The sequence below is a fragment of the Rhinolophus sinicus genome, chromosome 17, assembly GCF_057876585.1.
Source record: "Rhinolophus sinicus isolate RSI-liver-muscle chromosome 17, RSI-T2T, whole genome shotgun sequence".
Lineage (NCBI taxonomy): Eukaryota > Metazoa > Chordata > Mammalia > Chiroptera > Rhinolophidae > Rhinolophus > Rhinolophus sinicus.
In genome coordinates, this window is record NC_142517.1 from 125,843,460 (window position 1) to 125,870,000 (window position 26,541).

At 32.3% G+C, this 26,541-nt stretch overlaps 1 protein-coding gene across 3 annotated transcripts in view; it reads right to left on the reverse strand.

Annotated features, from left to right (window-relative positions):
- The window catches only part of DPP10 (dipeptidyl peptidase like 10), a 1,313,078-nt gene that overhangs the window by 32,195 nt on the left and 1,254,342 nt on the right, over positions 1-26,541 (reverse strand). For all 3 annotated transcript variants that reach the window (XM_074335439.2, XM_074335432.2, XM_074335443.2), the window contains exons 14-17: positions 10,213-10,304; positions 9,786-9,833; positions 6,555-6,676; positions 5,151-5,198 (exon numbers count right to left, since the gene is read on the reverse strand). In XM_074335439.2, coding sequence (XP_074191540.1) covers positions 5,151-5,198; positions 6,555-6,676; positions 9,786-9,833; positions 10,213-10,304 — 310 coding nt within the window. The remainder of the gene's footprint in view (positions 1-5,150; positions 5,199-6,554; positions 6,677-9,785; positions 9,834-10,212; positions 10,305-26,541) is intronic.

Genomic DNA, 26,541 nt, shown 5'->3' on the forward strand with positions numbered 1-26,541 from the left:
AATCAATGGAAATAGTCCTGAAATGACACACTAAAACAGGGATTATAATTATATTACATGTGTTCAATCAGGTGTAAAATTATATTACATGGGTTCAACAAGGAGACATATGAAATAAATTTTAAAAAGAATGACACAAGTTAAATTTGTAAAAATAAAAACTGAAAAATCTGAGATACATGAAAACTATGAGATCCAAGATGAAAAATACAGGGTGGAATTAATAGCATATTAGATACTGCCAAAAAATAAATAAATAATAACTCTGACAATATACTCATAGCAATAGACAATATAAAATCTAAAACACCAAACCAAAAAAAAAAAAAAATGGAGGAAGAATTAACAAACATCAATAACTTGCTGGAATTTTGATTGATATGTTAAATCTATACATTTATTGGGGAAATTTCACATAATAAAAATAGTTAGCCTTTAGCCTTTTAATCCATAAATATGTATGTGTGTGTGTACGTGTGTGTGTGTGTGTGTGTATACATATATACATTTGAGTCTTTAATTTCTCCCAGCAATATTTGCTTTCCATTTAGAGGACTTAAACTTTTTTGTTAGACTTATTATTGGATAGTATGTGATTCATGATTTTATTTTAAATAGCATTTTGAACTACCTTTTAATTTTGCATTGTATTATAGTTTATAAAATAGTTGATTTTGTATGTTGATCTATACCTATAAACATGATATATTCACTCATTGTTTATAATAGTTTTGTGAGGGTGTGTATTTCATATTTTTATTCTTTTGTTTTCTGTTTTGTTTACAAGGATGACTTCTGCAAATAAAGACAGTTTTTTTACTTACATGTATTTTTTTTTTCTTTCCTCATTTCACTGGCCAAGTACTCTAATACAATGTTGCACACAGGGGGTGAGAGCAGACATTCTGTGCATTTTCCCAATTTTGGGGGGAAAGCATTCAGTCTTAACATTAAATATGATGTCAGTGGGAGTGCTTCTGTAGATACCAGTATCAAGTTAAGAAATTTATTTTCTATTCTTTCTGAGTTATTAATATTTATTATTTTTCAAATCAATTACTTTTTTCTAAATTCTTTGAGTTTACATTACAATATAGTGAATTACATGGATTGGTTGTTGAATACTATAGCAATCAACAATTCCTCAGGTAAGCTCCACATAATCATAATATATGATCCTTTCATAAATTGTCAGATTCCTTGCTAGTGATTTGTTAGGAAATTTTATGTCTATATTTATGAGAAAAAAATAATTTTTGTCCTGGTTATATCTATGTTGGATTTGGAATCTGGTTAATACTGGCCTTATATTTTGTAAGAGTTTATGTAAGCTTAGCATTAATATATTAAATACTGCACAGGATGCACCAGTGAAGTTAAATGAAGCATTTTCTTTGTGGAAAGAATGCTAATTGTGAATTAAAACTTTTAGTAGATAACAGGATATTAAATATTGTATTTCTTCCTGTTTCAATGTTTAACAATTTATGTCTTTTAAGAAATTTACCCATTTCATATACAATGTTACATTTACTGCCATAAAATTACATGTAGTGTTCCATTATTATCATTCTAATGTCTGTAAGATCTGTTGTTATCATCTATTTCACTAATAAAAATCATAATGATAGTATACTTTTTCTTTTATGACTCTATCTAGAACTTTATTGATCTTTTTAAAGAAAAAAATCTTTTGGTTTTTATATATTTTTGTCTACTGCTAGTCTATTTTCTATATAACTTATTTCCACTCTTATCTTTATTATTTCCTTCCTTCAACTGACTGAGTTAATTTGCTCTTCATTTTCTAGTTTCTTAAGGTAGAAGCATAGATGGCTGATTTTAAAGTTTTCCTTTTTTATAAAGTAACTATTTAGAGCTACAAATTTCTTTCTAATTACAATGTTAAGTATCCCCAAATTTGGATTAGTTGTGTTTTCGTTTTCATTTGGCTCGACATATTTTCTAAGCAATTTTCTAAATTCTTCTTTAGTCCATGTGTTTTTTAGAAGTGTAAGTCTGATGGCAAAACATTCTCAGCTTCTTTTCTTCTTGATTATTTATTTTGGCTTCACTTTTGTTATTCTTGGTTGTGGATTTTGTTTCATTTTGTTTTCCATCATCACTGTAAACATTTTGCTCTATTGCCTTTTGATTTGCTTTCTTTTGATGAGAAGTCCTCAGACATCTTGGTTTTTGTTGTTATTTATATAATGTGCAGATGTAATGGGTCTTTTTATTTTTGATGATTCATTTTTTGTTGTTGCTGTTTTTCCACTGTTTTACTATTGAGATTTTTTCCTTCTTGAGGTTTGCTGAGTTGTTTTTTATTTTTCACCATATTTGGATTTGGTGATTGTTTCATGCAATATTTTTCCATGCTACCCTTTACTGACTCCAATTAAAATTATATATATATATATATATATATATATATATATATATATATATATATATATATATTCCTAATTCAACTTTGGCTCTGTTCATTTCTTTCACTCTTTTTTTTCTCTATGTATGGAAGTTTCTATTAATAATGCTTCAAGTTCAACTGATCTTTTTTTCTGCAGGGTTTGATTTGCTTTCAATATTTTCCAGTGCAGTTTCATAGAGAAGGTTGTATGAAAGATTCACAGTGACCTCCATCCAAGAGTCCTAGCAGACCTGAGATGACTCCACAGGAATAAGGCTAGAGGCATAGCTACTCCAAAATCACATTCTCCCTTCTTCAGTCATCTATATGATTCACTTTAGGTGAACCCAAGTGGCAGCCATATGGCCACAGAATCTTAGTCATCCATACACACTATTTCTGGGGCAGAGACCAGGGGATGAGAAAACAGAGTTAAGAGTGGTTCTGGAAGGACAAATGGAAGATATTCAGTGCACTAACTAATATTCCAGTAAAATTTATTTACAAATTCCCCTCTTTTGTTATGTATATCTTTTCACTATCATCAATAGTGCTGTTACAATTTTCTCTATGTAGAATGATTTCCTCAATATAAAACATTAAAAGGAAAAATACTGGATAAACAGATATAAAATATTAAAGGCTTAAAACTGAGTATTTTTTTCAAAATATTTGCTATGATATATATTTCTACCAGCAAGTTAAGAGATCCTCATTATGTATTCATTAGCAATGTAAATTTTTTGATGCTATCAATTTGTTAGAAAATTACACAGCAGCATTTTACTTTGCACTTCTTTAATAACTAGTGGGTTTAACAGTTTTCCAGGTTTGTTAAATGATTTCCTTTTTCTTTTTTCAATTTTCTGTTGATGCCCTATTCTACATCATGTGGCCCCCAAATTAGTTATCACTGATTTATTATTGTAACAAGGATTAACCAGAAGACCCATTAGCCCAAAGATTTACTTGCAATTGAATGTGAATTTTATCTTAATAATTCTTTTTTGAAAGGAAATTTAAGCACTTGATCACTGTTCACAGATCATTTTTATTTTTCTTGACCCTAATATTATCAAAATTGGCTTATAAATGGGAAAACAGAAGATTTCACATAAACAAAAATGTTTCATAATTTGCAGCAAAATTTATTAGGAAACAATGCTGCCTTGTAACAGTACAATAAAATTAATTAAATCAGATTTGAATTTTTAAAAAAAATCAAAACTTTGGCAGAATATACAATGTAACACAAATAGTTGCCTTTAATTGAGTTCATCCTATGTTGCACCTATGTCTCATCGTCATAGAAAATTAATTTGCTAATTTGCCTACAAGGAAATTATGAGATATTAACCTGTCCCAGATTGTCTAAAAGGTATCTGAAGGACTCATTTTATACACTGATTTTTCTAACTATAAAATTCAACCTTCTTTCTATTTTACAAACTTTATTATGATTATTACTGTTGTTAGTGTTAATATTGAATATGTTTAATTTGCTTACCATACTTCTTTAAGAAGTTAAAATATGTGCTAATCTATTTACAACCACACAAAACTCCATTATAAATTTAGAAATTTTCTCTTTTTTCTAGAACAGGCTGGAAGTCTTCAAATGATGATGTTTGAAGAGTAAAAGAGGTCTTTCTCTGTTCTCTAAAAATGACATTTGCAATCTAACTTATTTCTGTAATTCCTTTAAGTCAAGGCATCTAAGTAAGGCTCTGACTTAAACATAAGGATGTGATATGAGAGACCAAAACACAATAGAATTAGGTGCCATCATATGGTAGTGATTACAAACTCCATTCTTGAGTCAGGCAGTCTTGTCTGATTCCTAGCTTGGCCACCTATTAATATAATTCTTGCCAAGTTATTTAACCTCTTTGTGACTCAGTTTCCTCATCTTTAAAATAGAGTTATAAAATAAACTATCTAGGGGGTTTTCTCAGGATTAAATAAGTTAATAAATATAAGCCTGATTTATTAGTTATTGTAGCCTACAGTAAATCATTAAAGCATAAGAGTATTGATTAAATTAATTTTTAAAATTGCAATAAGGAAAAGAAAGTTGGAAAAAAATAAGAAGAAAGGAAGGCAGGAAGCGATCTGGCTATTCATTTCTAAGATTACCTCAACCATGCATTAACTTATTCACTCTAAGTTCTTTAAAACACTGCCCATATCTTACCAGCAAAAAACACCTAGCCTCTCTCGTATTGTTTGTAAGTGCTCACTCAATGGATGATGGACAGTTGAGTAAATAGAATAAATGAATGTATAAAACTAGGGAGCCCTGACTATCTGGAACAAATAGGACTGAAAATATATAAAGTAATATGTTTTTCATAATTTTCTCAGAAGTACACATAATGTGTTGCTCTAAAGGAATGATACTTATGAGGCTCAGGAATGAATGAATTTGAGCACTAAGTAGTCATTAGGCTGAAATATACCTAATTGAACCTCATCAATCACTCCTCATTTAATTTAGACACAGTAGACTGCCTATTTCAGGCATTTAAGATCCATCTCCAGTTATAACATGGCTAAAACGACTTGCTTTACTGTTTCTCTTACATACACAGGTCAAGTTGATACTGCCTACCCAGCTTTCCCATGCTGGGGACCCCTGAGGAAGGTTCTAGAGAGTATAACACTCAGAATAAATAATATAATACCTAAGACCAATGCCAACCATGACTATTCTGCACTATTGTTTTTGTGTACTTACTTGCTGGGTTGTCCGTGCTATGTAGGCTGACCACTGGGACCCCTGGACCTGGATTTCAAAAATATGCACATAAAAAGTTTTAAATATATCTGAGTCATAATTACTGAAAAGGCTACATGACATTTTTTTTTTTCCCAGATGGAAGCTTTCACAGTTAAAACATAATGAAACAGAAACCTTCAATGGATATTTTATTCAAAAGAGTAAGAACACCGGGGGGAAAAAAAACATTTGCATAGATTGTTGTTAAGATCCTCCCTTCTCCAAAATGCCCTTATACTTCTGTATTCCTACGGTTTTAGCCAATTTTATGCACTTTGCTCTCTCTTTCTCTAGTCTTTTACAGAATAGTCACTGATGTTCAGAAAGCTGATTTTCAGCCCTGTGACCCCTCATTCACTCATCCAAGATTAAATTCCATTTACCACTCAGGCAAAAAAGAAAGAATGCATGCATGCTAGAAATATTTTATCCACAAACTAAATAAAAAATTGGGGCTAATTACATATTAATTTTAACATTATACTAATCAAAAAAGACGTTAATTGTAATTACTAGTTATTTCAATTCTACTGGTTAATTCAGGTGCAACCATGAAATATTATCTTGAAACCTCACTTCTCTAATTAACTCTAGAGGTCTAATGGTTTTTCCCTGGTGTCATCAAACAAGTATTTTTCTTTTTTAATTACTTCATATCAGATATCAAAAGAAAAAATAACTAAAAAGAACAAGAGTTGGTCTATCCTTCAATACAGTACAGCTTAAGGTACCAGCTGAAAACTTAATCCATCACATTATAAGAGGACACATGTCTCCTATTTCGTCTCTGGAAATGCAGAATCCTATTAAAGGGACACTGATTTCTATCAATGTAACCTATAACCTAGAGCTACTATATCCCTATGTCACACTACAGCGCGCTGTTTTCAGATAGAAGAAGTAATTGGGGTGAATGTACTCTCTCAGAATTGACGGGACTAGACCCAGGGAATTAAATTTCTGCACATCCTAAATCTCTTGATAACCAAGCCATTATTTTAATATGACTGACTATTGCTTTTCCCAAAGACTGGGTAAATTAGTTTTTATTGTAGCATGATTTTGCTGATATAAATATGTTTATTCACTTTTTTATTTTATTTATTTATTTATTTTAAAATGTCCATGTTCAAAAAAACCTTTATCATGTGTACATGTGGACTTACTCCCAATTTTTAGCTTTAAATAAAGTATATGAATACAATTTACATCTCAGTAAATCCATAATATATAACCTTTTAACAAAAACTTATAAATTAAGAATATTAAATCATATAGCTAGAGAGTAATAACTACTAATGATAGTAACAGGTAATGATAAAAAAATCAATAAAATACATTTTATCAGAAATCATCTATTACCTTTACAGAATAATAAGAAATGTTGATTCATGGGACTAAAACTGGCACCAAAATATGTACATTGTTCTTTCATAAAATTACATGAAATGCATTGACGATTCAATAATCCTTCAGTAGAAGCACTAGGGAAAGAAAAAGAAAGTTAGAAATGCTACCATTCCAGGTACTTGAATGTGTGGCATCTGAATTTAAATATTTACATAAACAGAGGAGGTATAAAGCATTACTCATATCAAAGTTCCTTGTAAATTATGACTTACCATATAAATACAAAGTCAATTGCCATTACTAATATTAAGATATACACATACTTCTTCTCTGCAATATAATTAAAATTATGTATACCTGTATTCATGTGATATGTATGTATGCTTATAAATAAAGAAACTGATTTCCACAGGACTCAATATATGTTATTCGTAACTACATTTTCTGTATAGATATTTTTTTGTAAAGTCTTAAAAGGAATTGCCCACAGAGACTAGCATAAAGTCACCAGTAAGTAATAGTTGAAAGACCTAATAAATGTTTTCACAAGTTACACAAACAATCAAACTCATTATTTACTAAATTCAACATTCTAAACATTAGAATTTGGTATTAGTGTCAAATTTTTCCCACTAAATACTTGAACTGAATTTTGGAGTGAAGAAAAATTATTCTGGTGTATATATATACATATATATATATATATATATATATATATATATATATATATATGTATATATACCATGAACAATCACACATGCTTTGAAACATCAGGGAAGTAGGTAAAGAGAAAAACAATCATCTCTTTATTTCACAAATAATGGTGCTTAAGGTCAGAATTTTGTGATATATCCCCAAGTTTACATTTCACATATAGAATCATTTATTTTTTAAACAAAGATGAATCACAAATTATCTATGCTGATAGATAAATACACTGTTGATGACACATTTAATGAAACTTAATTGGATAAAATATTCCCAATTTTATATTAGAACAAAACATGATTTTGGATATACATTTGTAAATGAATCATAGTCATGCTGATTTTAATGTGCAATATACTGCAGGCAAGAGGATGGGGGATGGGGCGTTGGTGTGGATATCAGAAGCACCAGAAGCAGTTGATGAGAAATGTTACGTATGGTTCATAAAGTTATAATTTCACATTTGAAATATCTTGAGCTCATTATAATCCCAAATTGTCTTTTACTAGTCAAGATAATTAATGTACATTAGGAACTTAAGTGCATTATCCAGTTTCACCCTAGGATAATTTACAAAGTAACCGTACCCGATTTTTGTATTTTTAAAATTGTGTTGTATATATAATGTATTTATAATGTATATATAGTATATGTGATAACATTTGCCATTTTGTCCACAATGTTTTGCAACCATCGTCACAGAGAGATTAAGAATGCATGTCAGTTAAGCACAGCTATTTAGTGCCATAACCAGAATTTAAAACTTTTTCTCTCTTTATTCCTTCATATAACTTTTCAGATCCAAGTTCCCTAGAGATTGATGTTGGTATTTTCTCATTATTTTGACTATGAAATTAGTGAAACAAAGAAATGCAAAATTTGAGACAAAATCATAACACTGAATATGGTAGCAGTTCTGATTCTGCCGGGATATCTAATCCCATACATTAAGTCAACCAATGATTAATTTTATGGCCTGGACAAGACATTAATTGAGTTTTCCGGATTAAACACTAACATTATCTTACAGTGAAGCCAACTGGCATTTGATGAGCTAAGTAAGGGGAAATTTATTGGTACTACATTTTCTTTATAGCACAGCCTGCTACACTAGCACTGGTCACAGATATATTGACTGTTCTGCCTCAGTCACTAGAAAGGTAAGGCAAGCACACAAATCTAAGAAGTCATCGTGATTCAAATCACACTTTAGGCTAGTAAAGGGAAGATAAATTGAAGCAGTTCCATTGGCTCAGCATGGCCCCGTCTCATTTTCTGACACTGTCATTTTCTTTAAGAGTTTTATGAAATGAGAGAAATAAAACATTGATCAAGTATTCCCTTGTCTCTAAAGGATTGTTTGTGATTGCCAATATCAATCATAGTTTAAGTTTCAAGGACAATAAGCTTCATGTCACCAAAGAGAAAAAAGGGACCTATATTTTAATTAAGACCTTTAAGCTAAAGTTAGAATCCGTCTCTTTAAACAAACACCTCTTCTTCCTTTGGAAGTCATTAGAATTGAGACTATGGGTTACAGACCCTAAGAGGAAAAACAGAGAATATGAAAATGATGTATTGGGAGGCATGATTAAAAGGAGAGACTTGCTTCAAATGGAAGCAATATATGTATAAATAAGAGTATGTGGGTGAGTTAGAGGGAGTTAGGACACTTTAAACACGCATTTTTACTCTTAAAGGAAATTCTGGGGTACTTGGAAAGAATCTGTGGTGACACTTCTCCAAACATGATGAATTTCTACTGAGAATATATGTCAGTTTTGACACTTTAAAACTGTGAAATGGAAATTAGAAAGTGTATACAAAGTCTAGTATTAGTAAGTTGCTTGCCAGACAAAAATAAAGGTCATTTTTGTGAGGTCCTGCTGAAGGCTTTCTGAGTGAGGAGACATTTTATACTAAATAGGTATGACCTTAAGCCTTTTCATGAATATAACTTTCCTTCTGGGAAAATTGGGCAGATGAAAATATTCCCCATGCATTGTTTTATTTTAGTAAGCAACAAGCATTCCTGGCTTAAATAACAATCTTAATGGATTTTACACTCTATGAGGGAAAAGAGAGAAACTTCCACTTGATCCACTCTACTAAGTGTTCACAATGCTTTTATTTTGTTCAGGAATAAATTACATGTGCATAATATTAATGCACTGAAAATTTAAAATGAGGCTTAGCAGAAGCAAAGGCCACTGGGAAAAATATATGAATGCCTGTGATGTGAGTAGGTGAGAAAAGTAAGCTTTAGGGGGAAAAAAAAAGTATTTTGAGACTGTAAAAGCAGGTGAAAAAATATAAAGGAGCAGAAAGATGGCCTCCACTCTGGTTTCAACACTTCAGGTTCACAAAGGTCAGAGCTGAAGGACTGGAGGGAGTGTGTGCGGTTTTGTCATGCAAAGTTGGTTCTTCCCTAGCCGAGTCAAAATGAAACTTCAGATTTGTCCATCCCATCATTAAGCTGTATAGCTGGCCATCAAGAACTCAACCTGTGTAGGGAGATCCTTGCACACGACTTACCTGTACAGTTGCCTCCCTCTGGGAGAAGACTCAGTGCTCAGAAAGTAACTGCCCAGGAAAGAAAACAACACAAACATCAGGCACAGATCAATGTTTGTCACAGTGTTTTCACATGAATTTTCACACTGTCAAAGAATGAGCAAAAGCCTTTCTATTACTCAATCACACCACTTTGATCCATTTGGGAAACATTTTTTTCTTAAAATATCATCACACTTTTCCATGATATCTCTCAATTTGTATGTAGGTATCTCTTGTAAGTGTCTCTCTGGGTGAAGTATAGAGAGAGTCTTTATAGAAAAGGTGGTTCTTTGCATGGCCAGGTGGTTTGGACTAGGACCGTGGTAGGCAAAACATAAATCTGTCTGAAAAGATTGCATTGGACAACCCTCACTTCCAACCTGACTACAGAACCCAAAATGCTCACATTTTTTGAGTAGTTTCATCATATGCCAAGATCTTTATCACTTCCCAGTTTCCTGATGTTAGGTGCCGCACGGTAATTTGCTCACTTTTACTCTGCAAAGAAATAGGCAATGTTGATTTTCTTTTTATTTAAGCAGCATCTTTCTCGTGAATAAAAAAGTACTAATTACCTGAGTTACTTTTAAGTTTTTGATGCTCAGCTAATATTCAGTTTCTCGTTTTCCATCACAAGAATGCACACACATTCATATGAACATAGACCCAGGGAGGATGGTGCCTTTATTACTATGCTGTAGAAAAACCATCATGAAACACCTCTAGGTGAGGATCACTTGTGAAACATCTGGTCATAAGACGTCATCTCAGCATTTGGGACAGGCATAGGACTTTGATAAGTCTCATCTAAATGAATGATAGTTGTGCAGTTTCACAGCTTTAAATAAAACATTTCAGAACACACTTTATTTCAAATAAACACTAAGGGATATATAATTGTAACCTTTACACCATGTGCATCACTATAACTTTTGCTATTTTCACTCAATAATTTATTTCTGAGATTAATCCATGTGGGTGCTTGGAGGCATAGTTTACTTTCACTGCTATACGGTATTTTATTGCATGAATATAGCATACTTTATCTGTTTTTTGACATTTTAGTGTTTCCAAATTTTTGCTCTTATAAACAGGTTACCTATGAACTCTTTTATTAATGTCGCCTGATGCACATGACAGGGTATTTTTTTGAGATAAACACCAAGAAGTGGCATTGCTTGGGTAGAGTATATACATATGTGTTTTGCTTAACTAGTGGCAATTTTCCAAAGTTCTCCCACTTTATGGTCTACTAGCAATATGAGTTCCTGTTGCTTCACAGCTTTTCCACTTTCTCACTAAAAGTTAATTTCATCAGGCTATTTCATCTTTGGTCAAACTAATGAGTATGAAGTTGTATCTCATTATTTTATTTTTTATTGAGAAAATATCCAAACCTACAGAAAGGTTGAATAGTACATGAGTACTCATACACTCCTTACCTAAATTCACGAAAGGTCAACATTTTGAATATCTGCCCTCACCTCTTTTACTGTTTGCTGAATCACTTGAAAGTAAGTTGGCATATTGGGTGATTTCTGCTCTAAATACTTCAATACACATCTCTCAAAGTTAAGAATATTCTCTCATATAATCAAATAGCATATCATACCAATGAATATATATTTTAATTAAATTTATTGAGGTGACAATGGTTAGTAAAATTACATAGGCTTCAAGTATACAATTCTCTGATACATCATCTATATATCACATTGTGTGTTCACCACCCAGAATCAGTTCTTCCAGCACCATATATTTGACCCCATTTACCCTCCTCTACCAACCCTTTCCCCCCTTGCCCTCTGGGAACCACTAAACTATTATCTGTGTCTGTTTTTGTTTCTTTGTTTGTCCTGTTCCTTTGCTGTTTTCAGTTTTATATCCCACATATGAGTGAAATCATATGGTTCTTGACTTTTTCTGTCTGACTTATTTCACTTAGCATAATAATCTCAAGATCCATTCATGTTGTCGCAAATGGCACTATTTCATCTTTTCTTATGGCAGGATAGTATTTCATTGTGTATATATACCACATCTTCTTTATCCAATCATCTATGGAAGGGCACTTAGGTGGTTTCCATGTCTTGGCCACCATACATAATGCTTCAATGAACATCAGAGTACATATATCTTTGCAATACATGTTTTCTTGTTTTATATTTTGGGGGTAGATACCCAGGAGAGGGATTGCTGGTAATTCAATTCTTAATTTTCTGAGGACCCTCCTTAATTTTCAATTCATATGGTAATTCAATTCTTAATTTTCTGAGAACCTCTATATGGTTTTCTACAGTGGCTGTATCAATTTACATTCCCTCCAACAGTACAGATGTGTTCCTTTTTCTCCACAGCCTCTCCAACAATTGTTTTTATTTGACTTGTTGATGATAGCCATGCTAACAGGTGTGAGGTGAGATCTTACTGTGGTTTTTATATGCATTTCCTTAATAGCTAGCAAAGATGAGCATTTTTCCATATATCTGTTGGCTGTCTGTATATTTTCTTGTCATAAGTGTCCGTTCAGGTCTTCTGCCCATTTTAAATTAGATATTTTTTTTGTCTTGAATTTTTTTTTTCTTTATATATTTTGGATATTATCCCCTTATCAGTGGGGCTATTTGCAAATACTTCTCCCATTCATTGGGTTGCCTCTTTGTTTTGTTGATGGTTTCTTTTGCTGTACAGAAGTTTTTTAGTTTGATATAGTCCCGTTCATTTGTTTTAGTTTTACTCCCCTTACCTTTAAAGTCAATGAATACTTACATTAATATCACCTAAATATGTAGTCTATTCTCTAATTTCCATAACTTCCCCAAGTTACCCAAGTAAATTTATATAGAGATTAAGTTATACACACAAACACACATACTATTAGGTTCATGAACTTGTTGCAACCATGTTGCTAACCTTTTAGATACCAGAGTGATTAGTCATTTTGAATTTGTACCAACAGGACAAACAGTTAACCAAGTTTACTATTTGGAAGTGCTGAAAAGGCTGCGTAAAAAAGTTAGACAACCTGAACTTTTCACCAATAATTCATGGCTCTTGCATCACGACAATACACCAGCTCACATAGCACTGTCTGTGAGGGAGTTTTTAGCCAGTAAACAAATAACTGTATTGGAACACCTCCCTACTCTCCTGATCTGGTCTCCAATGACTTCTTTCTTTACCCAAAGATAAAAGAAATAATGAAAGAAAGACATATTGACGACATTCAGGACATCGAGGGTAATACAATGACAGCTCTGATAGCCGTTCCAGAAAAAGAGTTCCAAAATTGGTTTGAAGGATGGACTAAGCACTTGCGCTGGTGCATAGCTTCCCAAGGGGAGTACTTCGAAGGTGACCATAGTGATATTCAGCAATGAGATATATAGCACTTTTTCTAGGATGAGTTTGCAAATGTAACTGTCCAACCTCGTGTGTGTGTGTGTGTGTGTGTGTGTGTATAGACATTTCATGTATATTTTTAAAATAGGGACCCAATCAATGTTTAGATATGGCATCGAGTTTGTCATCTCTTCAGTGTCTTTTAATACTTTAAAACAGTTATCCTATCTTTTTTGACTTCTACAACATTAAGCATTTTTAAGATTCTTGGTCCAGTGGTCTTTAGAACGTCCATCATTTTGGGTTTATCTGTTTGTTTTCTTATCATTTAACTTACACTAAACATTTGGCAAGAATATTATATAGGTGATACTGGATTCCTCTTGTGCTTCATGTTAGGAAGTACACAATTACATGTCCTCCCACTCATGACAATGCAACTTACATGATAACCATGAGGAATAGTCATTGTAAAAGTACATTTTGCTGTGCAATTAAAATCGAGATAATACTTGCACATTATGCAAATAGCTTTTTCTCCATGAATTTTTCATTCAGTAGTTTTGGCATCCATTCATGACCCTTCCCTATTTTTACCCCTCACATATGTTAACTCTCTCCCTTTCCTTCCACCTCATATTACTATAGATTTAAACATTTTTTAATGTAATATGTTATTTTCCATTACTGTTGTTAGGTATTCCTTAGGATGATAAAGTGTCAAAATTTGGTTAGTGGAAAATCCTTCAACTTAACCCCTCTATTCTTTGAATATAATTGCATTAGCCTTTCGATATGTTCTTGTTTTCTGCACAATAAGATGTTCTGAGAACATTTTACTTCCTCTGTCCTATATCTGTAATCAATCATTTCTCCAAGGAGGTTTTTCTTTTTTTTTTCCTACTGGACTATGGTATTTAGATATCAAGATTTACAGTTAGGCATGCTCATTGCTAGTCTAATATTATTAATTCAGGGCCTTTTCAGAGGAGGTAGATAAATAGATAGATGACAGTAAGATAGATAGACGATAGATACATGGATAGATAGATAGATGACAGATAGATAGATAGATAGATAGATAGATAGATAGATAGATAGACAGACAAATAGATAGATAGTGGATTGATAAAATTAGATAGGTAGAGAGATAGAACATAGATAGATTTCCATATAGATTTTAGAACATAGATTTTTCTCTCTGTGTATGTATACACTGTATGTATGTGGTTTCTGAATAATATCTTCAATTTAAATTCCTATAAGTTTATTTTAGATTTAGGTGCATTTGCTTGTCTTAGTATTTCAATTTCGCCTTTGATGTCCTTATTCATATTTAATTTTCTTTTAAAATATGTACGTGGCTCTAAATATATATATATATATATATATATATATATATATATATATATATATATGTACATATATACATATAATGTACGAGGTCTGACAAATAAGTTCGCGAACTTGCCACCATGTACTTACATTGGCAGCAATGCACAAACAGCTCAGTAAGGTTTCATAATGTCGGTATATCAGTGTCTCACAGCTGTGTTCATATAGATGTGTGTTGGTGCCTTGCTGAGTGGTGTTCATTATTGTTGTTGCATGTTTTTGTGTGCCATTGCGAGAATGTCTGAGCTTGAATTAGAGTAACAAACATTAAAAATTTTATTAAACTTGGCAAGAGTGGAAGTGAAATCAGGGACATGTTAGTCCAAGTTCATGAGGATGATGCCATGAACAAAACGGCAGTGTACAAATGGATTAAACATTTTTCTGAGGGGAGAAAACCTGTTACTGATGAAGAGAGGTCAGGGAGGCCTCTGGTAGTGAGCAGAACTGACGAAAACATTGCAAAAATTCATCAAATTGTGCAGCAGCTGACTGTGAGAAGCATAGCTGACCAAGTAAACATTTATATACAAACAGTTAGGAAAATCTTAACTGAAAATCTTGGCATGAACAAGATGTGTGCAAAAATGGTCCCAAAGGAGCTCACCGATGAACAAAAGCAAAGGAGAGTCGAAATTTGCCAAGACCTTTTGGAGAGGCAAGACGATGTTTTGGGCTGTGTTATCACTGGTGATGAAACATGGGTGTACCAATATGACCCTGAAACAAAGCATCAAAGTGCACAGTGGGAGTCAGCCAATTCTCCACGGCCAAAAATGTTGCATCAGTTTAAATCAAGAGTGAAAAAGATGTTGCTAAACTTTTTTGATATCAGAGGGATTATTCATGATGGATTTGTACCAACTGGTAGTTTACTATTTGTAAGTGACGAAAAGGCTTCGTGAAAAAGTTAGATGAAAATGACCTGAACTTTTTTCCAACAATTCATGGCTCTTGCATCATGACAATGCACCAGCTCACACGGCGCTATCTGTGAGGGAATTTTTAGCCAGTAAACAAATAACTGTATTGGAACACCCTCCCTACTCATCTGATCTGGGCCCCAAAGACTTTTTTCTTTACCCAAAGATAAAAAAATATATATTGAAATGAAGACATTTTGATGACATTCAGGACATCAAGGGTAATATGACCACAGCTCTGATGACCATTCCAGAAAAAGTTCCAAAATTGCTTTGAAGGGTGGACTAAGTGCTGGCATCAGAGCATGGCTTCCCAAGGGGAGTACTTTGAAGGTGACCATAGTGATATTCAACAATGAGGTACGTAGCACTTTTTCCAGGATTAGTTCACGCACTTAATTGTCAGACCTCGTATGTATATTATTAGTCTTGGTCTCATCCCATTTTCACTCATTAAATATAGAAAAAAAATTGTTTACCTTTCTTTTTTGGGACAAAATTTTTATAACTAAAACATCAACATTTAATACCATAAATATAAATGTAAACCTAATTACACATGTCTATAAATTAGCAATAGGTTGGGACAGGCTCTATATGTGTTGTTACAGATCTTCTCTCATCTTTTTATTATTATATAGCTCTCTGCTGTATGGATATACCATCATTAATTCAAGTAGCCTCCAGTGGTGCACATCTCAAATAATGTAGTAGTATTAACCATGTACATATGTTTCCTTATTGTGTAGGAAAATACCTTCAGGTTATATTCTTCCATAAGGGAAGTATCATTCTGCACATCTACCAGCAACATAGGATATAAATAAAGTACCTGTTTTCCCATGAATTGTTATAGAATATGTTGTTCAGTGTTTTAATCTTTGCTAACCTGATAGATGAGAATGGTGCAGTGGTAGACACTATTGTATGTTAACCAGAATTCCCTTCTGAAAGGAAGGACCTACTTTGCTATTGGCTACAGTGCTGGTGGAAGAAGGCCCTCATCTGTCAGTCTTCTTTGGGGATTGCCTGGACTGAAGAGAATGGCCTCACCCAAGATCATACCTCTTTTCAAGGGTGGCTTCAGTCCAAGGACAGCGTGATATATATACTGGAGCATTAAAGCCCAGCCTTTTTGCCTAAATATCGGACTCCTCTGAAGGGTCATCCCAATCCAGGATTCTTCGTGTGACTGTCAGCTGAGCCCTTCATTTAGATGACACTGAATCTCAAATTCTTCTGCCCAATCTTACATTTTCCCCCTCTTCTCCAAAGTCATTGATCTCCTTGATCGCCTCTGTAATATTGTCCTGCAGGCTAATCATTTTACAGTTCTCTTACTATGAAACTCAACTTGTGACAGGTATATGGGTGTAAATTCATTTTTCATTTCTTTTAAAAATATTTGAGCATTTATATATATATAAATATGTTATCTATAATATCCTATTTGCATAATTTTTATCTAACGTTGTTGATTTTTGTCTATGCTATCAGATTTTTTGTGTGTGTATTTTGGTCTTTTTATTTTTTAAAGCGCTTTTTATACGTGTATATTCACTTGTGTGATACATGCTGCCAATATATTTTCCTGATTTACCATTTCATGTTTACATTGGTTAATTTGATATTTTTCCCAAAGGGTCTTTTCTAATCTTCTTATAATGAATTTTACTAAAATATTTCCCCTTTTTAAAAAATTAAAGTTTATTGGGGTGACACTGGTTAGTAAAGTTACATAGGCTTCAGGTATACAATTCTGTAATACATCATCTATATATCACATGGTGTGTTCACCACCCAGAGTCAGTTCTCCTTCCATCACCATATATTTTATCCCATTTACCCTCATCTACACCCTTTTCCCCCCTTACCCTCTGGTAACCACTAAACTATTGTCTGTTTCTATGACCCTCATAAACTATCGGTGGGAATGCAGACTGGTGCAGCCCCTATGGAAGACAGTGTGGAGGTTCCTCAAAAAATTAAGAATACAATTACCATATGAACCTGCAATCCCTCTCCTGGGCATCTACCCCAAAAATCTGAAAACATTTATCTGTAAAGACATATGTGCTCCAATGTTCATTGCTGCTTTATTTACAGTAGCCAAGACATTGCAACAACCAAAGTGTCCTTCAATAGACAAATGGATAGATGAATGGACAAAGAAGATGTGGTATATATACACAATGGAATGCTATTCTGCCATAAGAAAAGATAAAATAGTGCCATTTGTGACAACATGGGTGGATCTTGAGATTATTATGCAAAGGGAAATAAGTGAGACAGAAAAAGTTGAGAACCATTTGATTTCACTGATACGTGGTATATAAAACTGAAAACAACAAAGAAACAAGACAAACAAATAAAGAAACAAAATATTCTTATATTGTTGCTGAGTGTTGATGCATAGTTTAAAAGGCTTTATTTCAGCCAAGATAACAAATAATTTACTGATGTCTTCTTAATGCATGTAAGGTTTTATTTTTTTAAATTAGAGCTTTGATCATTTTAGAGTCACGGTGGTAGTATGGAAGTATTTTATCTTTTTCCTAACAGATATTCAGGTTTCCAAATATATTTTGTGAAAAAAAAAGTTCATTTACCCCAATGGTTTTGAAATGTCATCTTTATTATATATTAAATTTCCATATGTACCTGAGTCTATTTCTCTACTATCTATGCTATTATTTTAGTCTCTGTTTATTCATGTCACAGTACTACACATTTTTAGTTAGAGATTCTTTTTAACATCCACATTATGTAGGACTCATCAGTGTTCATTGTGGTTTTGTTTGTTTGTTTGTTTTTTGCTGTTTTTTTTAAAGATTTCCCTAGATATTAATGTATGTTTATTTTTTCCAAATAAGCTTAAAAATAAGCATATCTAGTTCAGGCAAAAAAAAATGTTGGAATTTCCTATTGGATTAATATTAAGTTTATAATCAATACTGAGATTTTTATGAACTTCAGTTATCTAAGAACAGGGATATCTTCCCATTTGTTCAAATCTACTGTATATCTTCCAGGAATGTTTTAAAATTTGTCCTCATATAGGTTTTGTACATTTCATTCCATATGTAGTTCATTTTAATATTTATTATGAAGTATTTTATATTTTGTTGCTATTTTGAAAAGGGCTTTCTCTTTCATTATAATAATTGATTATTGTTCATGTATATGAAAGCTGCTGATTTCTGTATGCTGAATATTTATTGTGTTATCTCACTGAATACTCTTCAAAATTTTATGGCTGGTTGTTTATTCTCATCTAATTTACATGGACTAATACCTCCAACACAAGATCACATAGTAGTGGAGGTAGCATGCGTCCTTTCTTATTTTTGACCTTATTGGGAATGTCACTATCTTCACTTTGGGTTGAGGTATATATGTTTTATCATGTTTAATCATAGACCCAGATTACAGTTTAGTGGTTACCAGAGGGTATGGGGGGGCAGGGATGTGCTAGATGAGAGTAAACGGGGTCACATATATGGTGATGGAAGGAGCACTGACTCTGGGTGGTGAGCACACAATGTGATATATAGATGATGTATTACAGAATTGTATACTTGAAACCTATGTAATTTTACTAACCATTGTTACCCCCAATAAATTTTAATAAAAAAAGAAATTATTCACCAATTCCTACATTTTTCTATTTTCAAAACCAGTAATTGGTATTAAATTTGTAAAAGGTTTTTACAGCAACTATAAAAATATCTATGTTGTTGGACAATTTAAATTGTGCTGGCATTACCTTTGAATTTCTGGTAAGATTGTCTATGAAAGCATGTGGGCTTGGTTCTCAGCTGTGGTGTAGTTCTTTATAATATTAAACTTCTTCTGTCATTAGGCAGTTTAAGCTTTGTATCTCTCCTGAGGAGAGTTTTGGCTAAGTGTATTTTCTCATAAAATTGTTCATTTCATCTAAGTTTTCAAAATAATTGGCAAAATAGAGTTCTGCAAAATATACCCTCATGAACTATTAAAATGTCCTTTGTTTAATTTCCCACTAGCCATTTCTAATTTTGTATAAGTTTGTTTTTTGCTTCTTTTTCCTTGATTAGGTCAGCATAAGCTTTCTTACTTTTTCTTCTGTCTCTGTCTCACTCTGTGTATTGTTTTCAAAGAGTAAGCATTTTTTTTTCATATATTAGTTTTACATTTTTCTGTTTATAACCTATTTCATTTTGCTTCAAATTTAATTATATCCACCTTTCCAATTTATGTTATTTTTTCTGATAATTTTCTAGCTATTTGAGTCAAGAATTCAACACACTTAATTTCATTCTTCCACTTCCATTTTTATAAGTTTGTAGAGCTATGATTTTTATTCTGATAACTAATTCTGATATGAATGGCTGCCATTCTTATTATTATTACTATTTTATAAATTTTGCAATTTCAGTTTGAATTCTCCAAGGATTTGATTAATTGGATTTACTTTTTCTAAAGAAATTTCTAGTTGGAGAATGCATTAAAAATGTATTGTTGTTTTTAGACTTGTTACTTGGTGATTCTAGCATGTTTTTATATACTTTCTAATTTGTAAAAATAAACATCCATGTTTTGTTCTTTATCAACACATTGGATTTCCAAGATATAGATGCATATGGGTAGCACCCTAAGGGGCAGTGTACCTAAAGAGTATTATTATTAGTGCCCTAAGAACTAGTATCCAAGGAGCACCCCGAACTAGTACTCTTAAGGTGATACTATTAGGAGTATACCTATGTATTCTGAAAGCTAAGAATTTCTTTTTTAGGCAGGGTCCTTAATTTCTGTCACTAGTTACCATCTTCTCCTTTGACAAGAGATGCCTCTCTCCATCAAGCATTTTTCTTTTTTTCTTGGGTGATAATTTTTAAAAAAGAAAAAAAAAAACTGTCATATTTTTATGGTTTTGTGCATATTCAAGCTACTTTATTTTGATTATTTGTATCAATGCTGATTTTTAAAAAGAATGTTACTAATGTTCCACTGTGGATTATGCTCTACTAGTAAAGCTTTTGGTGAATGCCTTTATCACCTTAAGGGTGTTACCTTTGTTCTTAAATTTCTAAGATTTTTGAATATGGACTTTGTTAAATGTATTGGGTCTTGTTTCTGCATCTTTTAGAATGATTATAATTTTCATATAGATGCAAATGTAGTGAATTATAGATATTTAAATGTTAAGCAAATTTAGCATTTCTGTGTGAAAAGTAACTTAGTAAATTTTTGTTATCCATTGAAAAATTCAATTTGCCAATATTTGGTTTAGGAGTTTTTAGCTGACTTGTAATTGTCATTTCTCATCCTGTCTTTATTTGGTTTTGGTTACAAGATAATACCCGTGTTACAAAATGTATTGAAAAATATTCTGACTTTTTCTCTTTTCTGAATATATTTCTACAAAATTTTGTGTGTTTCTTGAATGTTTGGTAGAACCCACCTTTAAAAATCCATCTGTGCTTGATGTGAAAAAATGTTAAAACACTGATTCTATTTCCTTAATATTAAGGGACAATTTAGATGATCTGTTTCTTAAATTAAGTCTGGTATTCTTTTTTCCTAGAATTTATCCATTTCATTCAAGTTTTCAAATTTGTTGACATAAGTTATTCATATTATTTTGAAATACATTTTTAAATGTGAAATTAAGTCTCTTCCTTTCCATTACTTATATTTTTAGGGCTTGCCTACTTTTTAAATTAACCTTAATAGATATTATAGATTTAATTATTTTTTCCAAACAACCCATTACTTATTTTGCCAAATCTCTTTATTTTATCTTTGCTTTCTAGTTCATTAAATTCTACTATTGCACTTCTCATGTCTTTCCTACAATTGCATTGTTTTCAGAGAATGAAATCCATTAGCTGGGTAACACTTCAAATGCTTTTTTGATATAAATATGTATTGAATCTAGTGTTTTTGATGTGGGGAAGTTTTATTAAATTATCTACTTCGTTATGCTATCGGAAGCAGAGACTAAAAGATCACTCTACATTCTACTATGTATATGTAGTATTAGAATCTTCAGGAAATTCTCTGTGTCTTGGTATACTTCTTTTAACTCTTTGAGTTCATTTTAACTCTTTTTTTTACACTTTCTGATGAATTATAACACTTTACGAGTATTTACTGAATAAAAGTACAAATGGCTAGATGAAACAGAATTTCTGAGATTTGAGACAGGCACAGCCCAAAGGCTGGCATGGAGTTCTGAGGTCACATCCTTTATTGCCAAATTCCCAAAGGACAACACCCCACTACATGGTTCCCCTTACTCTTTCCAGATCCTGCTTTGAATGAGCCAAGGGCAGGGCACTAAGATCTCATGATTTTAATGCATCTTTTTTGCCCAATTTCAAGATTAAACAAAATGACAAAACATTTAAAAATAAAGAAACTTTGCTCGGTGTTTGTACACATGTGGAGATACTTTTGGTTCAGAGATTTGTTGGTTGATTATATTATCTTTGTTTTTCAGATTGTTTTGTTATTTACGTGTGTATGTGTTAAACACAGAAGAGTGGCTGCATTAAAAGTGATCATGAACAAAAATCCAATGTTTTGAAAAATATTTGGCACACAGTGTATGCAAAAACAAACATTGCACATTATTAATTTCAATGATGTATCTAGGATCTAAAAACAGAGGGTGCCAAAAAAAAGTATACATATTTTAAGAAAGGAAAACTATTAAAATTGTAATACTCAATATATACCGATAACAAAAGATGAATACAAGTCACATTTGACTTCTGCAACTACAAGAGGTGCTCAAAGTGGTTACCATCAGTGTCCAGACACTTCTGATTATGGCGAACTACTGCTTGAGCAACATTGACCAAAGTGTCCACTTGTATACATTTTTTTTGGCACCCCTGGTATTATGCTTCTAATGTAGGATGAAAAGATCTCTTGCTGAAAGCTATAATAATAACCTCCATAAACTTTGGATTTTACTTCAAACATTGTAATTGCCTTGCACACTTTCTCTCTGCCCAGGGCAAATCTGGGCTAGGGAATAAGTTTGAACAACATTTCACATATAGTGACATAGAATATCTTTCATAGTTATGTAGTTATAGTTAATATACAAGGGATTATATCATAGCAGCAAGCATATTAAGTTTGATCTGAATTCTAGGTGCATAATCCCAGTGCCAGTCAGAATATGGTAGACAATCAGATAGTAAGTTCAAAATAAATACCAAGGGACTTGACCAGCTCCATGAGGCGGCATCTGTACCTTAACTTGTTTTCCACCCACCTTTAGCAGAAATACAATCACAGACAAGATAATTTAACAAAGCATGAAACAATAATCATTTTTACTCCAAAGTAATCATTCTTTTTGTACAACCATGATCTCTATTAAATTAACTTGGTAGAATGGAAACACTGATTATGACAATGGAACCATAGTGGACTTTTGACAAGGACAACTGGCAGTATACTTTAAATTGAACTCATATTTCTCTTCTAGTTTTAGAATGAACAGCAGTAAAATTAGTGATTTCATTCATTCTCAAAGGAGGGCTAAAAACCCAGGATGTGCTGATAGAACATTATTTAGGACATTAGACATCAGAGCATCTCCTTTAATTGATACAGATTTTATCTTAATACATTAAATATTAATTTTATATTTCCATTTTCAAGTTGGAAATATACTGGTATTAGTAAAAGTTTAACAACACGTGTGCTTTTTACTTTATTACACAGTTCATTCAAAATTCTTATATTATGTTCTGTTTAACTTTAGAGCTTCTAGATAAGGGTAACATGCTTAAAAATAGCATGATTTAATTTAACGTCTATTCATCACATGAGGTGAACTAATTGTTTTCAGACGATGTCCTAATCAGATACAGCAGTGAAATTTAATGAAAAGTTGTATTGGGTTGATTAGGTAGTAGAATTGTGGATTGGGGGCATGCTGTTTTCTACAGTATTTGTAATGAATTATGGCATTTAAAATTGTTCTAAGAGAAATTATCAGCTCTCATGAGCAAAACCTGATATTGCTGCATAGAGAAAGTGAATGGATTCACCGACATACATAATTTTTCATTTAACACGATTTTGGAAGTTGACAGGGCAATTGCTTATGCTTATGAATTTGAACACTTAACACAATTGAAACACTGCTTATCCCATATTTGAGATAAAAAGTTGGCTATATCTTTGAGAAAAAACTCTCTTAACCTCAGACTGTATTGCAGGATGTAGGATGCTATAGTTTTAAACATGGGAATTTCAGAATTTAAAAGTCCACATAAAGAATGCTATGAAGTTAACAGGTGGGGGGTATACCTGATGTGATCAAAAGTTTAATGGTCTGAGGTTAGGTAAAGGAAGTTTTGCATCATTGTTTGATTCAGGAACTACATAAACTGATATTAATACTGCAACTCTACTCAGAAGAACAATTACTTTAGCTATATAGATTTTTGGAAAAGTCCATTTTTAGTTTTATTAATATTGTTATTATGAAATGTGTAAGAATAGAGAAAATGCTCACAAGTTCTGCTTTCACATATTCATGTTGAAAGTAATCTAGCTATATATATATATATATATATATATATATATATATATATGTACACATAACTGTATATATACATATATAGTTATTTTTGATGCTGAAATTTCAGTTCATTTAATCAAAACTAAAGAAATGATCCATAATACAAATAAGCCTTATGTACAGTGACACTTATAATTACAACAAACTGCCACTAAATTAAACATAATAGTGATTAACTATGTAAATCCAATCAACTACATATTAATTTTCTAAAGAACTGTTTTTCAAAATTATTTACCATTATGGGAAAAGTAGGCTTTAAATTAAAGTTAAAATTTAAAATATCAGGATGAAATACTGTGGTTTACATAAAATTACAATCATAAGAAGACTAGAGGAAAACACATGAATTCCTTCTAGTTTTACTTTTTAAAATTACTTTAATCAGGGTCACTTTTGTAAATGAGAAAAAAACACTAACGTATTAGTAATGCCAAACATCACTCACTATAGTAAAAATAGCCTGAAAGCACTAATTTTGTAGGTTGGTCTCTAAGTAAAGGTTTTTATCTACCTAGTGATTGTGTAGGGCCGCAAAATGTTTGCAAGATTTTACTAATTTTATTTAGTAAGATACTTCAAACAGATAAATATATTCTCAGCTAATGGGGAAGCACTGAAATATAGCTACATATCAAGTACTTATAGCTAAGCATCAAGGTGTTGTTCTTCCTGACCGCCCACTGCCGAGTTCTCTCCCCGCCATTTCTCACTTTCTGGGCAGGTCAGTTTTAAGTGGAATCCTCTCGCATGTCAGGGTTGGAGAATTAAGTTCATGAACTTGTTGAAACGATGCTGCTAACCTTTTTTGATACTGGAAGAATTATTCATTAAGAATTTGTACCAAGTGGACAAACAGCTAACCAAGTTTACTATTGAAAGTGCTGAAAAGGCTGTGTGAAAAAGTTAGATGAAAATGACCTGAACTTTTCACCAACAATCATAGCTCTTGCATCTCGACAATGCACCAGCTCGCGCGGCACTGTCTGTGAGGGAGTTTTTAGCCAGTAAACAAATAATTGTATTGGAACACCCTCCCTACTCACCTGATCTGGCCCCCAATGACTTTGTTCTTTACCTGAAGATAGAGGAAATAATGAAAGGAAGATATTTTGATGGCATTCAGGACATCAAGGGTAATACGATGACAGCTCTGATGGCCATTCCAGAAAGAGTTCCAAAATTGCTTAGAAGGGTGGACTAAGTACTGGTGTTGGTGCATAGCTTCCCAAGGGGAGTACTTCAAAGGTGACCACAGTGATATTCAGCAATGAGGTATGTAGCATTTTTTCTAGGATGAGTTCGCAAACTTAATTGTCTGACCTCATATGTCAGTATGGTAATCATAAACAATTTATGAAAGAGCTTTTTTGATAGCTATTAAAAATTGAGGCAAGAAGACTCATGCTATTTACTAAAAGTGTATGTGTGTGTGTGTGTGTGTGTGTGTGTGTGTGTAAACAGATATAAACTGTATCTACCTAAGCACTGCTCTCTTATTCATTAACAAAGTAAATTAATTTTAGCCATAACACCAACATACCCATAAGTAATCACACAGTCATGTTTATTTCTCAGTGATGCAAACCACAAATTGTCTGAATTGCAATCAGATTAGATTAAAATGTTTTCTCTTTCAGTGAGTTTTGCTATAATCTCCATGTAAAAGAAAAACAAAGTAAACACATCAGCTCCATGAATTTGTTCTGAATATTTCAGAAATAATGAGTTAGACTGCTTGTCAGTCTCGTTTGACTGGAGGGACAGAAGGTAATTTCTTCCCAAGACTTACAAAGGAACTTCTTTTAAGGCACAAATATCTCAGTTCCTACATTCCACCATCATCAGCCTCTCCCAATTCCACACTTTTTAAAATACACTATTTCTCTTTATAACTTGTAGTATATCTTGGAAATGTATATAGTATACTGATGTATGATACATATTTTCCTATCCTTCATTATATCTTATAAATATTCAAAATGTGCATGTAATTTTGATCACCTTGGATTTTACACTGCTTCTTGAATATAAAATGCTGGGTTTTAAAATTCAATAACACGTCACAGTCAATTATCATGTTTGGAAAGTGTGATTTAATTTTTAGACCAAAATATCTCCCTACTACTTACAATACCAAATAATACCAAAGTTTATTATTAGTTAGCAAAAGTTAATTAGGTACAACAATTTGCTAGTGAAATTTCTTCCAGTTCGCATTAAAAAAAAAAAAAAAAAAAGTTCCCCAATCCCACCAGTCTGATTTAATCATTTAATAGTTGGGTACTGAATCACCAACATTTTTATTCATATATAAATGCATGCATTTATTTAGAAGATAAATGAGATCACATTATACATTAGTCTACAACCTGTTTTTCAGACTTAATGATAGACTATGAAAATTAATCTACATCTCTATTGTGGAAATTACATATGTTCCAAATTAGTTACTTCAGCTTTTATTAAAATTAAAGTTAAAATC